Source organism: Malus domestica, chromosome 17 (genome assembly GCF_042453785.1).
Source record: "Malus domestica chromosome 17, GDT2T_hap1".
Classification (NCBI taxonomy): Eukaryota; Viridiplantae; Streptophyta; class Magnoliopsida; order Rosales; family Rosaceae; genus Malus; species Malus domestica.
The window spans coordinates 33546417-33562627 of record NC_091677.1 but is presented as its reverse complement, the minus strand read 5'-3'; the positions used below and the strand labels follow the sequence as shown (position 1 = coordinate 33562627).

The 16211-nt window shown below is 41.2% G+C and overlaps 1 protein-coding gene and 1 long non-coding RNA gene across 2 annotated transcripts; one reads left to right on the top strand and one right to left on the bottom strand.

The window, feature by feature from the left end:
- Positions 1-603: 603 nt before the first annotated feature.
- On the top strand, positions 604-12176 carry LOC103426221 (protein LEAD-SENSITIVE 1-like). Its single transcript, XM_029097429.2, has 2 exons — positions 604-960; positions 11339-12176. Exons 1-2 carry the CDS (start codon positions 867-869, stop codon positions 11986-11988), a joined length of 744 nt encoding a protein of 247 aa, XP_028953262.1. The 5' UTR covers positions 604-866; the 3' UTR covers positions 11989-12176.
- A 338-nt stretch (positions 12177-12514) lies between these two features.
- On the bottom strand, positions 12515-15586 carry LOC103405904 (uncharacterized). Its single transcript, XR_524494.3, has 3 exons — positions 15340-15586; positions 13122-13220; positions 12515-12733 (listed from the first exon to the last, which is right to left on the bottom strand). It is a non-coding gene; the product is annotated as an uncharacterized lncRNA (long non-coding RNA).
- Positions 15587-16211: the final 625 nt, after the last annotated feature.

The following is a 16211-nucleotide window of genomic DNA, read 5'->3' as shown; positions in this document are numbered from 1 at the left end:
TATATAAATACTATATTGACATAATATTTATGTTATATCCATAGTATATTTACATAGGGGTATTTCAAACATTTAACTATTTCAATACTTTGTCATCCATGTCTTTCTTTCGCAACCAAACTTTGAAATCTTTGTTTTATAGTTAATTTCTTGAAAATCTAATAGTTATTAAACACCCTTGTTTATTTGTACTTTGTTTTAATTAATAATGAAAGTTAAATATTAAGTAATAAGTAGTGATTACTGTGGATTATCGGTTGCTGATACTTTAAAGATAAAAATGTAAATAATTTCAACCCATCTTAAAAATGTGTTTATAATTAATGATATCATTTTATCGTTAATATTACAATCTAATAATATTCTACTTCACTTACAAACGATAAGTTTCAAGCTCAACCCACCTAAATTATTATTTGAGAGAATAATTTGATACCCACAACCGTATTATTTCAATTTTCATTCTTTTAAGTTTTCATTTTTTGTAATGTTTAGTGCTAATTATTTATTTTATGAAATAACGAGGTATTGTTTTATTCACGACTCGCACGTGCGAAAGAATATGGAATATTCGAAATCCAGAAAAAATCGAAAGCGAAAGGTTTTCAAAAAAAGGGAAAAAAAAAAAATTAACGCAACGTTCACGATTCCCTCGGTTGGGAAAAGCCATATTACGTCGAGAGAATTAAATCAAGGGAAAAAGGCAGGCGCGAAAAAGAAGGAGACTTACAGGCGAAGGAAAGGCGATTGCTTGGAAACTCCCCCATTTCAGTTTTCTTCTTTTCTGATTTGGGGATGAATTGAGTTTTCGCCATTCCATTTCCAATTCCACAACTTTACAGTTTCGATCGAGAGAGAAGGAAGGAATGGGAGTGCTGTCGAACAAGATCCGGAGGGATCTTCTGAAGCCTGGAGATCACATATATTCATGGCGCCGCGCCTACCTCTATGCCCACCACGGTCCTCCTCTTCTTCTTTCCCTCCTTTTAATTTTTAATTTGATATGAATTTATTCGTTTATTTGCATGTTAGGAACTGTTTGGTGATGATTTTCTGCTTTTAGTTTTTGGGTCTGTTTTTCCTGCACTGAAACGTCAAAAGTTTGGATTTTTATTCTTTGTTTTTGGTGCAAATGGCAATTCCAGTTTTTACTGCTTTTGGATTTGGGGTCATTTGGGGGTTTGGAATTTCCGGTGCAGCTTTATGATTGGTGAAATCTGAGGCTATTTTCAATTGGTAGTGATATGGGTTAGTTCGTACTAGATTTTTGGTTCTCTCATTAGTGATCACGATACGATTAGATTCTGATTGCACAATACAATATCCCATTAGTGTTATCTGAAAAATTTAATCATTTCTACTACTTTTTGTTGTTGTTATTCACTGGGATCGTATAATTTGCAGAATGTGTTATTTGTATAGCATTGGAAACACCTTGTATTTTTCTGTTTGTTGTCTGTGTGTGCGCCGAAGTGACTGCAGGTGACCATGGGTTGCTGTTTATATTTTGTCTATGTGAATGTTGTTAGAACTCCGCCTATGTCTTACATGGCCGGTCCCAAGCCCGGATAAAGGAGGAGGGGGAGGGCGTCAGGTAGTCGACAGCCGGCACTCCATGATCACGTCGAATCCTTATGAAAATGAATCCAGAACAAAATCGCGCTAAAGCTAGGGCGTCACCCGTAAGTGGCGCGCTGTGTGGCCCGAGCACAGTGATAAGTGAGCAAGGGTCGCTGTATCTCCATCGGCACCCGGATGCAGTGTTAAATGAGCAAGGGGGCCATAGAAACTTCTTTTCGAACGACTCCACTCAAAGTTGTTTGGGAGCATATGCTCCTATCAACTTTACCCGGGACACACAAAAGAAGTACTTTGATCCTATTAGACGGAGGAAGGTGAAGAAGCTAGGACAGAAGGGTAGAGTTCAAGAGAGCAAAATGCGTTTAGGAACGTGGAATATAGGAACCTTAACGGGAAAATCTATGGAAGTAGTGGAAGTTATGGTGAGAAGAAGGATAAGTATTATGTGCCTACAAGAAACTAAGTGGGTTGGTAGTAAGGCAAATGATCTAGAAAACTCAGGGTTTAAACTTTGGTATTCGGGCACAAATAGAACGAGAAACGGTGTTGGCATCATCGTGGACAAGACCTTGGTACAAGATGTTGTAGATGTCAAGAGGGTAGGAGATAGAATCATGGCAATCAAGATTGTAATAGGACAAGAACTTATCAATGTGATTAGTGCGTACGCACCTCAAGTAGGGTTGGATACGAGTTCGAAGGAGAAATTTTGGGAAGATCTTGGAGACTTGGTGCAAGGAATTGCTCAGACGGAGAAGTTATTTATAGGAGGAGATTTAAATGGACACGTGGGCAGGGAGACAGGCAACTATGGAGGTTTTCATGGTGGCCATGGTTTTGGGGAGAGAAACGAGGATGGGGAAGCTATCTTGGATTTTGCAATGGCATATGATCTCTTCTTAGCCAACACCTTCTTTAAGAAGAGAGAAGAACATGTGATCACCTACAAGAGTGGGTCGTCAAAAACACAAATAGATTTTCTTCTAATGAGGAAAGGGGATCGTATAACTTGTAAGGATTGCAAAGTTATACCAGGAGAGAGCGTGGCTAATCAACATCGCTTGTTGGTGATGGATGTACATATCAAAAGAGTAAGACAAAAGAACAAGACTTGGAAGTGCCCAAGGACTAGATGGTGGAATGTAAAAGAAGAAAAACAAGCCATTTTCAAAGAGAAGGTAATCACCCAATGTGTGTGGGATAGAGAGGGGGAAGCTAGCCAAATGTGGGATTCCATGGCTAGTTGTATCCGAAAAGTAGCAAAAGAGGTATTAGGAGAGTCCAAGGGCTTTGCCCCACACCAAAAGGAATCTTGGTGGTGGAATGAGGAGGTACAAACAAAGGTGAAGGCTAAGAAGGAATGTTGTAAAGCTTTATACAAGGAGAGGACCGATGAAAATGGTGAAAGGTATAGAAAAGCGAAGCAAGAGGCGAAGAAAGCTGTCAGAGAAGCTAAGTTAGCGGCTTAAGACGATATGTATAAACGACTAGATACCAAAGAAGGAGAGTTGGATATCTATAAACTATCTAGAGCAAGGGAAAAGAAGACAAGGGACCTAAACCAAGTGAGGTGCATCAAGGATGAGGATGGAAAGGTTCTTGCTACAGAGAATGCGGTTAAAGACAGATGGAGAGGTTATTTTCATAATCTTTTCAATGAAGGACATGAAATGAGTGCTTCTTTAGGGGAGTTGAGTAACTCAGAAGAGTGTAGAAACTACTCTTTTTATCGGCGAATCCGGAAGGAAGAAGTGGTTGTAGCTTTGAAGAAGATGAAGCATAAAAAAGCAATAGGCCCAGACGATATACCAATCGAAGTGTGGAAACTTTTGGGAGAGACAGGTATAACATGGCTCATTGACCTTTTCAATAGGATTTTGAAAACGAAGAAGATGCCAAATGAGTGGCGAACGAGCACTTTGGTGCCTATCTACAAGAATAAGGGCGACGTACAAAATTGCATGAACTATAGGGGTATTAAGCTAATGAGTCATACAATGAAGCTCTGGGAGAGAGTCATTGAGCATAGATTGAGGCAAGAGACACGGGTTTCGGACAATCAATTCGGGTTCATGCCAGGGCGCTCAACCATGGAGGCAATCTATCTCTTACGAAGATTGATGGAAAGATATAGAGATGGGAAAAAGGATTTACACATGGTCTTTATAGATTTGGAAAAAGCGTATGATAGGGTCCCAAGAGACATTCTTTGGAGGATTTTAGAGAAGAAAGGAGTACGAGTAGCATATATCCAAGCTATAAAGGATATGTATGAAGGAGCAAAGACTGCCGTAAGAACTCATGAAGGACAAACCGAAAGCTTTCCCATAACTGTAGAATTACATCAAGGCTCATTCTTAAGTCCTTACCTTTTTGCGTTGGTAATGGATGAGTTAACAGGACATATTCAAGATGATATTCCTTGGTGTATGCTTTTCGCAGACGATATAGTGTTGATAGATGAAACTCAGGAAGGGGTAAATGCAAAGCTTAACCTTTGGAGAGAAGTGTTGGAATCTAAAGGTCTTCGCCTAAGCCGATCAAAGACAGAATATATGGAGTGCAAGTTCAGTGCAAATGGAGGCCAAAACGAGTTAGGGGTGAGGATCGGAGATCAAGAAATACCAAAGAGCGACCGTTTTCGTTACCTAGGATCTATCTTGCAAAAGAACGGAGAATTAGATGGAGATCTCAACCATAGAATACAAGCTGGATGGATGAAGTGGAAGAGTGCATCCGGCGTGTTGTGTGACCGCCGTATGCCACTGAAGCTCAAGGGAAAATTTTATAGGACGGCAATAAGGCCGGCGATGCTGTATGGCACAGAATGTTGGGCGGTGAAACATCAACACGTACACAAAATGGGTGTAGCGGAGATGAGGATGCTTCGTTGGATGTGTGGGCACACGAGAAATGATAAGATTAGGAATGAGGATATCCGGGGTAAAGTAGGAGTAGCCGAAATTGAAGGAAAGATGAGAGAAAATCGGTTACGGTGGTTTGGACATGTGCAAAGAAGGCCTACTGACGCTCCGATTAGAAGATGCGACTATGGGACAAAGGTTCAGGGCCGAAGGGGTAGAGGAAGACCTATGAAAACTTTGGAAGAGACTCTAAGAAAAGACTTAGAGTACTTGGATCTAACGAAGGACATGACACAGGATCGAGCACAATGGCGTTCTAAGATTCATATAGCCGATCCCACTCAGTGACTTGGATTTTCCAAGTCTCCAACCGAGAAGTTTTCTTCACTCGGGAAATTAAGGGAACACTACCCCAACCTACATGCTCCACTCAGAAAGCTTCAACATACAAGCTTCAACAAAAGAAAATTCAAAGAACTTAGCGAAGAAGGCTTTGGTGTATTTAACACAATACGTTGAAATGAAGGAAAGCTTATTTATTGATATCCCCGATAAGCTACAAATATATACATATACATGAGTCAAAATAAACACACAAGAGGGAGCCTTCACAAAGGTTGCTTAGGAGAAGTCTCAGCAGTCGGTAGAGCCCCAGAAAGAGAAGGCACCGGAGGGGGATCATTTGGAGCCTCAGTACTGGACAGAACCCTAGAAGGAGGAGGCATCAGAGGTTGATCATTTGGAGCTTCATTACGCGGTACAGCCCCAGAAAACGAAGGCAATAAATGTTTTTGGAACAAACCCACAAATCTCTGATGATCAAGTAAAACCTGACCATCAGTTTCCTTCATCTGGTCAAGCTTCCTCTTCATGTTTGTAGCATAGTCATGTGCGAGCCGGTGCAACTGTTTATTCTCATGCTTGAGCCCTCTAATCTCCTGTTTGAGACTCATCAGTTCAGCCGCCAATGATTCAACTTGGCGGGTTCGAGCAAATAGGCGTTGGGCCATATTAGACACAGAACCTGCACACTGAACACTGAGAGCCAGCGAATCCTTAACAGCTAACTCATCAGACCGTTTGGAAAGTAGTCTGTTATCTTTGGGAGTGAGAAGGTTCCTGGCCACCACCGCAGCGGTCATATCATTCTTCATCACGGAATCCCCAACGGTAAGAGGACCAGTAGGGGAGACGAAGGATGGGCGCCATATGTTGTCTGGAGAAGGCGGGGCTGCCTCTTCAACAAGGTTCAAGTCAAAACGACGGTCGGAGGGGCCAGACATTTTCAAAGGTGTTGAAGAGAGAAGAGGTCGGACAAATCAAGATCTTAGAAGTGCAAGAATGAAGCTTCTACTGGTGGAGATTCAAGTGTGCTTTGGAACTTAATGCCAGCCCCTATAAAAATCTGCACTAGACGGAGCTTCAGAAATCGAAGAGGCGCCTGCTCAGAAATCGAAGAGGCGTTTGCTTTCTCAAAAGCTGGGCTGCTTAGAGATCATGAGGGTTGATCTCAGAAATCGAAGAGGCGTTTGCTTTCTCAAAAGTTGGGCTGCTCAAAGACCACGAAGGCCGATCTCAGAAATCGAAGAGGCGCTCGCTTTCTCAAAAGCTGGGCTCCCCAGAGACCACGAGGGCCGATCTCAGAAATCGAAGAGGCACCTACTTTTCCAGCCTTGTCAGCACCTGTCACACGCACACTCAGCTTTGCAGAAATTATGGGCATTCTGTCGAAGACTTCTGGGGAAGTAGAAAACACATGAATCTTACTGTTCAATCACCCATTTCCCACACGCAACAATAGCTCATGGGTACCACAGATAACTTTGCCAAAGTTCTCTGCCAAAGTCGAGCCCGTGAAGCTTGCAGCTCCCACTACATCGCTCTAACCAAGAAGGGTAAAAGAATAGCAAAGAAACAGCACTAACAAAGTTTAGACCCATAAATTTTGAAGGTCTAGCTACCATATTATTACCCACAAGGGTAAAGGAACAGTACCACTGCTGGATAATTGGAAAGTCCCTGTGTGTCAACCTCTGTGCTTCGTGGCAAGGTAGACTAGCAAACATGCCCAACCTTTACTCACATTCGAGAAAACACTCCCAATAAGATTGCTTGCTCCAAAATCGAAGAGGCACCGTCCTCCGAATCTCGAGAGCCAGACTCCCAACATGACTACTTTCTTAAAAATCGAAGAGAGGGTAAAGGAACAGTACCATTGCTGGATAATTGGAAAGTCCCTGTGTGGCAACCTCTGTGCTTCGTGGCAAGGTAGACTAGCAAACATGCCCAACCTTTACTCACATTCGAGAAAACACTCCCAATAAGATTGCTTGTTCCAAAATCGAAGAGGCACCACCCTCCGAATCTCGAGAGCCAGACTCCCAACATGATTACTTTCTCAAAAATCGAAGAGACACTGCTCCCCGAATCTCGAGAGCCAGACCCCCAGCATGATTGCCTTCTCAAAAATCGATGAGGCATCGTTCTCCGAATCAATCGAAGAGGCGCTCGCTTTCTCAAAAGCTGGGCTGCTCAGAGACCACGAGGGCCGATCTCAGAAATCGAAGAGGCACCTACTTTTCTAGCCTTGTCAGCACCTGTCACACGCACACTCAGCTTTGCAGAAATTATGGGCATTCTGTCGAAGACTTCTGGTGAAGTAGAAAGCACATGAATCTTACTGTTCAATCATCCACTTCCCACACGCAACAATAGCTCATGGGTACCACAGATGACTTTGCCAAAGTTCTCTGCCAAAGTCGAGCCCGTGAAGCTTGCAGCTCCCACTACATCGCTCTAACCAAGAAGGGTAAAAGAATAGCAAAGAAACAGCACTAACAAAGTTTAGACCCATAAATTTTGAAGGTCTAGCTACCATATTATTACCCACAAGGGTAAAGGAACAGTACCACTGCTGGATAATTGGAAAGTCCCTGTGTGTCAACCTCTGTGCTTCGTGGCAAGGTAGACTAGCAAACATGCCCAACCTTTACTCACATTCGAGAAAACACTCCCAATAAGATTGCTTGGTCCAAAATCGAAGAGGCACCGTCCTCCGAATCTCGAGAGCCAGACTCCCAACATGACTACTTTCTTAAAAATCGAAGAGAGGGTAAAGGAACAGTACCATTGCTGGATAATTGGAAAGTCCCTGTGTGGCAACCTCTGTGCTTCGTGGCAAGGTAGACTAGCAAACATGCCCAACCTTTACTCACATTCGAGAAAACACTCCCAATAAGATTGCTTGTTCCAAAATCGAAGAGGCACCGCCCTCCGAATCTCGAGAGCCAGACTCCCAACATGATTACTTTCTCAAAAATCGAAGAGACACTGCTCCCCGAATCTCGAGAGCCAGACCCCCAGCATGATTGCCTTCTCAAAAATCGATGAGGCATCGTTCTCCGAATCAATCGAAGAGGCGCTCGCTTTCTCAAAAGCTGGGCTGCTCAGAGACCACGAGGGCCGATCTCAGAAATCGAAGAGGCACCTACTTTTCTAGCCTTGTCAGCACCTGTCACACGCACACTCAGCTTTGCAGAAATTATGGGCATTCTGTCGAAGACTTCTGGTGAAGTAGAAAGCACATGAATCTTACTGTTCAATCATCCACTTCCCACACGCAACAATAGCTCATGGGTACCACAGATGACTTTGCCAAAGTTCTCTGCCAAAGTTGAGCACGTGAAGCTTGCAGCTCCCACTACATCGCTCTGACCAAGAAAGGTAAAAGAATAGCAAAGAAACAGCACTAACAAAGTTTAGACACATAAATTTTGAAGGTCTAGCTACCATATTATTACCCACAAGGGTAAAGGAACAGTACCACTGCTGGATATCGAAGAGGCACCGTCCTCCAAATCTCGAGAGCCAGACTCCCAACATGACTACTTTCTCAAAATCGAAGAGAGGGTAAAGGAACAGTACCATTGCTGGATAATTGGAAAGTCCCTGTGTGTCAACCTTTGTGCTTCGTGGCAAGGTAGACTAGCAAACATGCCCAACCTTTACTCACATTCGAGACAACACTCCCAACAAGATTGCTTGCTCCAAAATCGAATAGGCACCGCCCTCCGAATCTCGAGAGCCAGACTCCCAACATGATTACTTCCTCAAAAATCTAAGAGACACTGCTCTCCGAATCTCGAGAGCCAGACCCCAGCATGATTGCTTTCTCAAAAATCGAAGAGGCATCGTTCTCCGAATCTCGAGAGCCAGATACCACAGACCACTTTTTCAAAGTGCTCTGACAGAGTTAAAACATGTGAAACTGGCAACTCCCACTACCGTGCTATGACCAAGCAGGGTAAAGGAATAGCATTACTACTTGTTGTTAGGGAGACTCCTATATATGTCGACCTCCATCCCCAACGGACAGGCAGACCTGCAAAAATGCTCAACCCTTCATCATATCTGAGAGGGCACTCCCAACGAAGCCTTTCGAAATATTCAGTTTTCTTTCCCCCCGATAATACCTCTGCAAACAAGCTATACTAGAGCAAGAATATCTCATATCATCAGGGTTAAAAGCAAGAGTATCCCATATCATGCTTTTTCCCTGTCTTTTCCTTTGGCCTTGTTTTTACCTGCAAGACAAGGAGAAAGAGAGCAATCAGTCAGCATTTGGAATCAAGCTTCCAGCCAGGAACTGACTGCCTGGAACCCCTTACCTGATTACTTACCTGGCATTGCTCTCGAGTACTCATCTTTAACATCTTATGTTTCCAGGGAAGATTCCGCATCTGCTTGAGGGACAGATAGGGCAAGTGCGAAGGATACAAGGAAGCATGTGGAGACAAGCGTAACAGCACACGTGCCGATACATCCATTACTCTGTCAAAAGCAAAAGTATCCCATATCAGCAGGGTTGAACGTACTCTAGATTTGATGGACTTGTTTTGACCCTCAAATTCTTCAGTCAGCCTTATACTCTGGAGGAAACCAGAAACCCCTCCAGCTCAGTTCAAGAATAAGCCTGTGGAAAGTTACTTCTTCAAAAGCAAAAGTATCTCATATCATCTCTTTTCATTTTTCTTCTCTTTATCCTTCATGCTGCTGCAAGATGGGGAGAAGGTGAACAATCAGTCGGAGCTCTGATTGCTTACCTTGTCTGTCACCTCTTTCAGCAGACCCCCTAGCTCGGCGACTTGGGGGACTCCTACTACATGGTTTGTATCGCGCTTGACCAAGCCTGAAACTACAAGTAAGCTTCAAGTGAAATTGATACATTACCTTGTGCATCTCCACCAGTTAAAGATACCACCCCCTGGATGGAGGAAGAGTACTTCCAGAGAAGATGCCACATCTACCTATGAGACAGATAAGGCAAGTCAAGACGACACCACACTCCGATACTTAGAAGTTTCGTGATTACGAAATCATTCTCACACAATATTTCCTAATGTCATTTGTACTAAATCATTCACTTGTACTCACTAAAGGAGAGCTTGAACCTATGTACTTGTGTAAACCCTTCACAATTAATGAGAACTCTTCTATTCCGTGGACGTAGCCAATCTGGGTGAACCACGTACATCTTGTGTTTGCTTTTCTATCTCTATCCATTTATATACTTATCCACACTAATGACCGGAGCAATCTAGCGAAGATCACAAAAAGCGACCGTTTTCGCTACCTAGGATCTATCTTGCAAGAGAACGGAGAATTAGATGGAGATCTCAACCATAGAATACGAGCTGGATGGATGAAGTGTAAGAGTGCATCCGGCGTGTTGTGTGACCGTCGTAGGCCACTGAAGCTCAAGGGAAAATTTTATAGGACGGCAATAAGGCCAGCGATGTTGTATGGCACAGAATGTTGGGCGGTGAAGCATCAACACGTACACAAAATGGGTGTAGCGGAGATGAGGATGCTTCGTGGGATGTGTGGGCACACGAGAAAGGATAAGATTGGGAATGAGGATATCCGAGGTAAAGTAGGAGTAGCCGAAATTGTAGGAAAGATGAGAGAAAATCGGCTCCGGTGATTTGGACATGTGCAAAGAAGGCCGACTGACGCTCCGGTTCGAAGATGTGACTACGGGACAGAGGTTCAGGGCCGAAGGGGTAGAGGAAGACCTAGGAAAACTTTGGAAGAGACTCTAAGAAAAGACTTAGAGTACTTGGATCTAACGGAGGACATGACACAAAACCGAGCGCAATTGCGTTCTAGGATTCATATAGCCGACCCCACTTAGTGGGAAAAGGCTTTGTTGTTGTTGTTGTTGTTGTTGTTGTGAATGTTGTTAGTAAGTATTGAATCAGGGGAATGGTATGGTTTAAATTCAGCTTAAGTGGAAGAGGAAAATTCGAATAGCAACAGTCGGAAAAAAATAATGATGCTTTAACATTGAAGAAGTTAATTCTTTTTATCAGACAAATAGTTTGAGAGACAACATTGAGTTTACAGTCAAGCAACTTGCATGGTTAGTTAATGGATCAGCATATTCAGCACTAGTTAGGAATTTTGATTAGAAGATTGTTAACCAACTATTTTTTTGGGTCAGTCTTCCCCCCGGCAAACACACACAGACGCAGACACGCGCCCGCGAATACTATGAGATTGAACTGTTGGAATACGAACCCAATATTTGATTGATAGGATGAGGTAGGAGAATTGATTGGTTTGTTTAAGTTATAAATTCCATTTGGAGCAGGTAACCAAGGAGTCGTCGCATTTTAGACTTTTAGTTCTATACCTGTGTTTCTGTCGTTTTGATGCTTGGCGAACTTGCGCAGTTCAGTTTCCTTTTCATGCATAGTTTTTCGTCCTACTTTCCATCAGTTTTTGTTAATGTATGAGGAGAACTTTTGTGTTTTTTTAACTTTTAAATCCTGCATTTAAATCACCATGGAAAACATGGCATCGCTGATCGTTTATCTGCTATGTGATCTCAGGGATATATGTTGGTGAAGGAAAGGTTGTTCACTTCACTCGAGGAGCGGGCCAGGAAATTGGCACAGGAACTGTGCTAGACCGCTTCCTTGTAAGCAGCTCTCCATCGCACTCTCCGGACAATCCCTGCCCAAACTGTGATCAATCGACACTTGATGGTGTCATGTCTTCTTGCATAGATTGTTTTCTATCTGGCGGTGATCTTTACCTCTTTGAATATGGTGTCACTTCAGCTTTCTTTATTGCCAAGGCTAGAGGGGGTACCTGTACCCTTGCGCGGTCTGACCCTCCCGAAGATGTCCTTCACCGTGCTTCTTTCCTTCTGCAGAATGGCTTTGGTAGTTATGACATTTTCAAAAACAACTGTGAAGACTTCGCCATATATTGCAAAACAGGCTTGCTCGTGTTCACCAGCATTAGCGTGGGCAGGAGTGGACAGGCTGCCTCCTTCGTAGCTGCCGCAACTGCTGTTGTTTCTTCACCGCTTCGATTTATGACTACCAGTTTTACTGGTCTGGGTGCTGTAGGTTGTGGCATGTATTGTGTTAGTAGATTGGTTTCTGACATCGGAATACGCCGAGATGTTAGGAAAGTATCGGTGGAGAGACTGATTACCCCCTGTGCCCTAGACGAGTCAGTGGCTGCAACTTAAGTGCTCAAGAAAGAATAATTTGTGTGCACAAACCGAATTCGTATGGCTTCAAAGGCCGAATCTTTCGGTTGTATTAGACATTGTATTCGTAGTTTGTAATTGCTTGTTTTTTCCCTGGTTGTCATGATAACGGTGAATGATTTGTTCATTTCATTCGTTGGTTTATTTATTTTACTTCGATTTGTTCACTTGGATGTACTTCGTTCATCTACTTCATTGCGATATTCCCCCTGTTTTTCGATACGTTTATGTTATGCCCGCGTAACACCCTGTAAATTTTGGTGTCGAATAAGGACAAGGATTGTCTACCCTCCACTTCCGGTGCCTTTCTTGTGCCCTCCTGTTTGTGTGATCACGGCTAAACCACGTCAACATTTTATATTACTATTCATTTTTGTCTTATTATATCTATCTATAAAAAAATAATATAAAATGTTGACGTGGCTTAACTGTGATCACACAAAACAGGAGGGTACTGGAAGTGGAGGGCAGACAATCCTTGTCCGTCGAATAACCCGTAGACAAATATTGAAAGCTGTTGTTTAATCGTCATATAATTACATGTACAGATACAAATAAAAATAGAAGGATGGCAAGATAATCTGTTGTGTTACAAAAAAGGTACAAGAAAATCCGAATGATATACCAAATGTTTATCCAACGATGAGATATCCCGCTAGTAAGGCCAAATACTAACGCCGCCGGGCTTTTTTACGAGAATCTGACTGTATTCCGGCTTTGATGTCTGCAGTTTACACATTCAATTGTTAAGATGCTGATCCACTAAAACATTTAACCAATTGAACATTTACCAAGTCATCTTGAAAGGTGTAATCTATCATTCGGGAGATACTAAATGCAGGTTATTCGACAAAAAGAAAAGGACACGAAAAACACGTTGAAACTGGAAAAAAAATCCTTAAGGCTTTTTTCTGGTTGAGGGATTGCCAAGTTCCAAAGGATTGAGACCAAGTAGCAAGGAATGAATCACAAAAAAGTTGATAGGAGGGATTAAGAAATGCAGTCCATGATCACTACAAAGGTATATAAGAAGGATTTGCAAATAAAAATAGAAGGATGGCAAGATAATCTGTTGTGTTACAAAAAAGTACAAGAAAATCCGAATGATATACCAAATGTTTATCCAACGATGAGATATTCCGCTAGTAAGGCCAAATACTAACGCCACCGGGCTTTTTTACGAGAATCTGACTGTATTCCGGCTTTGATGTCTGCAGTTTACACATTCAATTGTTAATATGCTGATCCACTAAAACATTGAACCAATTGAACATTTACCAAGTCATCTTGAAAGGTGTAATCTATCATTCGTGAGATACTAAATGCAGGTTATTCGACAAAAAGAAAAGGACATGAAAAACACGTTAAAACTGGAAAAAAAAATCCTCAAGGCTTTTGTTGGTTGAGGGATTGCCAAGTTCCAAAGGATTGAGACCAAGTAGCAAGGAATGAATCACAAAAAAGTTGATAGGAGGGATTAAGAAATGTAGTCCATGATCACTACAAAGGTATATAAGAAGGATTTGCAAATGACACCTTCTAAGTAGGGATTTGCAAATCCTTCTCACATGCCTTTGTAATGGTCATGGAGGGCTTTTGTAATCCCTCATTTTTTATCAATTCCTTTATAACTTGGCATTGACGCCTCAGGACATGGAAATCCCTTGCCCAAACATAGCCTAACATAGGTACATACCAGCCTAAATTTCCCTCCAACGGTCCAACCTAATTTTATTTTTCTATTAGGTATAGATCAATCTGCCACACTCATATTGGCAACCAAATATATAGACCTATCTACTTCACTGCTACACATTTTTCATCCAGACATAATTTTTTTCTTTTATTTCTCTTCACCAACTAGAGGTCGCACTTGGTGCGATGGCAAGTGCCTTCGCCCATGAGCGGTAGGTCTCGGGTTCGAGACTTGGGAGCAGCCTCTCCATAAATGGGGGTAAGGCTAGCCGACATTTACCTCTCCCAGACCCTGCGTAAAGCGGGAGCCTTGTGCACTGGGTACGACCTTTTTATTTCTCTTCACCAACTACCAGGATTCCAACTTTTCAAATTCATGTAAACCTCAAGAATAAGGTTGACTAACACGAAACAGCTTTGAAACAAAACAATACAAAAGATTCTGAAGAATACAGGATAAAACATGACTATCTAGGTCTCTCTCTCTGTATATTGAAACAAATGAAAGTGTGGAAAGGTTAACTTGGTGCATTTTTTGCATTGATGATGTCAAATGTAACCTATGGGTTTTGTTGTAAACAAGCAGAAGATGATGAGGAAAAGGGCTTCAAAAACGGTTGACCAACTAGTGGTAGAACTATTGGAGGTTTCTTTCCATCATTTTTAGTTAGCCTTTCATTTTTCTTATAAATTTCTATGCAATAGTTTCTTTGGGAGGTTTAGGACTTAAATGAATCCTCTGTTTCAAATTAATGCAGTGTAATTGGCATATTCTGATATTTAGTTCTATCTTTGGAGGGTTTCTCCTCTACTTGTTAACTTAGGAATGGTAAATTCTTTGCTGGGTTTCGTTTATTCTCATTTAACTACAATGCATTCTGTGATCAAATCAAATTTCGGCTTATTGAATTAGGTATAGGTTTCCATAGGATGACTGGGGTATTTTGCTTTTCCTATGAACTTACATTTAAATTTTGACACTAAACCAAAACCATTTTGTAGTACTTTCTTTTTAACTTAGCTTCCTAGAAATGCATAAGCCTTTAGTTTACTTTCTGATGTAGGACATACGTCAATTTCTTACTTATGTTAAAACCTTCATTTTGTCTACATTCACGAGAGCCACACCATTTCCTACCTAAGCAACACGCATATAGTAGACTAAGATTGCAATCCTGCGGAAGTAACCAGAAACTAAACACTTGTTTTATAAAGTTACTTAATTTGTTATACCATCGATCTTGGCGGAGGGAGATTCGAACATAGGACCTCAGGTGCAAGGGTAAACGCTCTTAACCACTTCAAGCTCCAATCCACTTGCAAGAAAAATTGAACCTTTAATGGTACTTCTCTACCCCAAGAGGTCCCAAGTTCGAATACCCCTATTGATTAAAACTACCTACTAGCAAATCTTTGGTCAATAATTTAAAGAATCTGTACAATTTGTTAGTCCCTAAAATTAACATATCACATGAGGTGATTAATTATATGAAAAGAATCAATTTCTAGAAAATTAAGTTACATAATTAACCAAACTAACATAATATAATGATAATTAGGAAACCAAAATGCAAAAATCAAGAATCCAATCAAAGAATCAGAAGAAATTTGAGAAACAAGGAACTGGGAACTTACGAGATCTTTGAAAATGATGAAAGCGATTACGAAGAAAAGAACAAACAGGATTTCGAACTCGGCGAATCGAACAAAGCGAAAGACCGACTTGACGCCCCGAGTCAATGCGGACTCGTTCGAGTTCCGGCTGCCGACTCGCTTCGCCATGGCTGCGACGGTGGCTGTCTCCTGTGCCTTTGTTTCGTTTGGTAGTTGGTAGTAAAGGGGTTCGCGCGTGGCAGGCCGAGGATGGCATTTCACGAGTTCCTTTTAATTTAAAGAATAATAAAATAAAAAAACAGAAAAGTCAGATTCAGATAAAAAAGTAAAAATGAATGGTCAATTTGTAAATTTAGCTAATTCACACAATGTAAATTTATCATAAGGTATTCCACACTTAATTATATTCTTTAAACATATAAAGTATTTGGAGCTAATAGAAAATTTGACGCAAAATTGAGCGTATTGACATTTTAATATTCATACAGCCGACCTTATTTAATAGAATAAGGTTTGATTGTTTTTTATTTCACACTAAATTATACTAAATTAAATTTTAAGTTTGATTTCTAATACTATTGCGACAAGTTTTTTAGATATGACCTCGCAACGAGTCGTCTTTGTATTAATTTGTAATCTTAACTGGTTTTGTTGTGTTGTGTCAATTAGTTAAATTAAGCGGTACATCCAATTGGGGTTTATAAACATTTAATTCTCTTTAAAAATTGAAGGATATTTAATCAGGATTTTAAATGATCATTTAAAGTCTAACGGGGTATTTAATTAGGATTTTTAAGAAATTCATACATTTTAAGTGTATTAATTTAGAAATTGATTTGAAAAGATTTTTAAAAAGTTGGGAAACTCGAAAAAATTAAAGATATTTCACAGCA

Coding starts and splice junctions, on each gene's coding strand:
- LOC103426221 (XM_029097429.2), top strand. CDS start 867: ATGGGAGTGCTGTCGAACAAGATCCGGAGGGATCTTCTGAAGCCTGGA. Junction 961..11,338: donor CTACCTCTATGCCCACCACG/GTCCTCCTCTTC, acceptor ATGTGATCTCAG/GGATATATGTTGGTGAAGGA.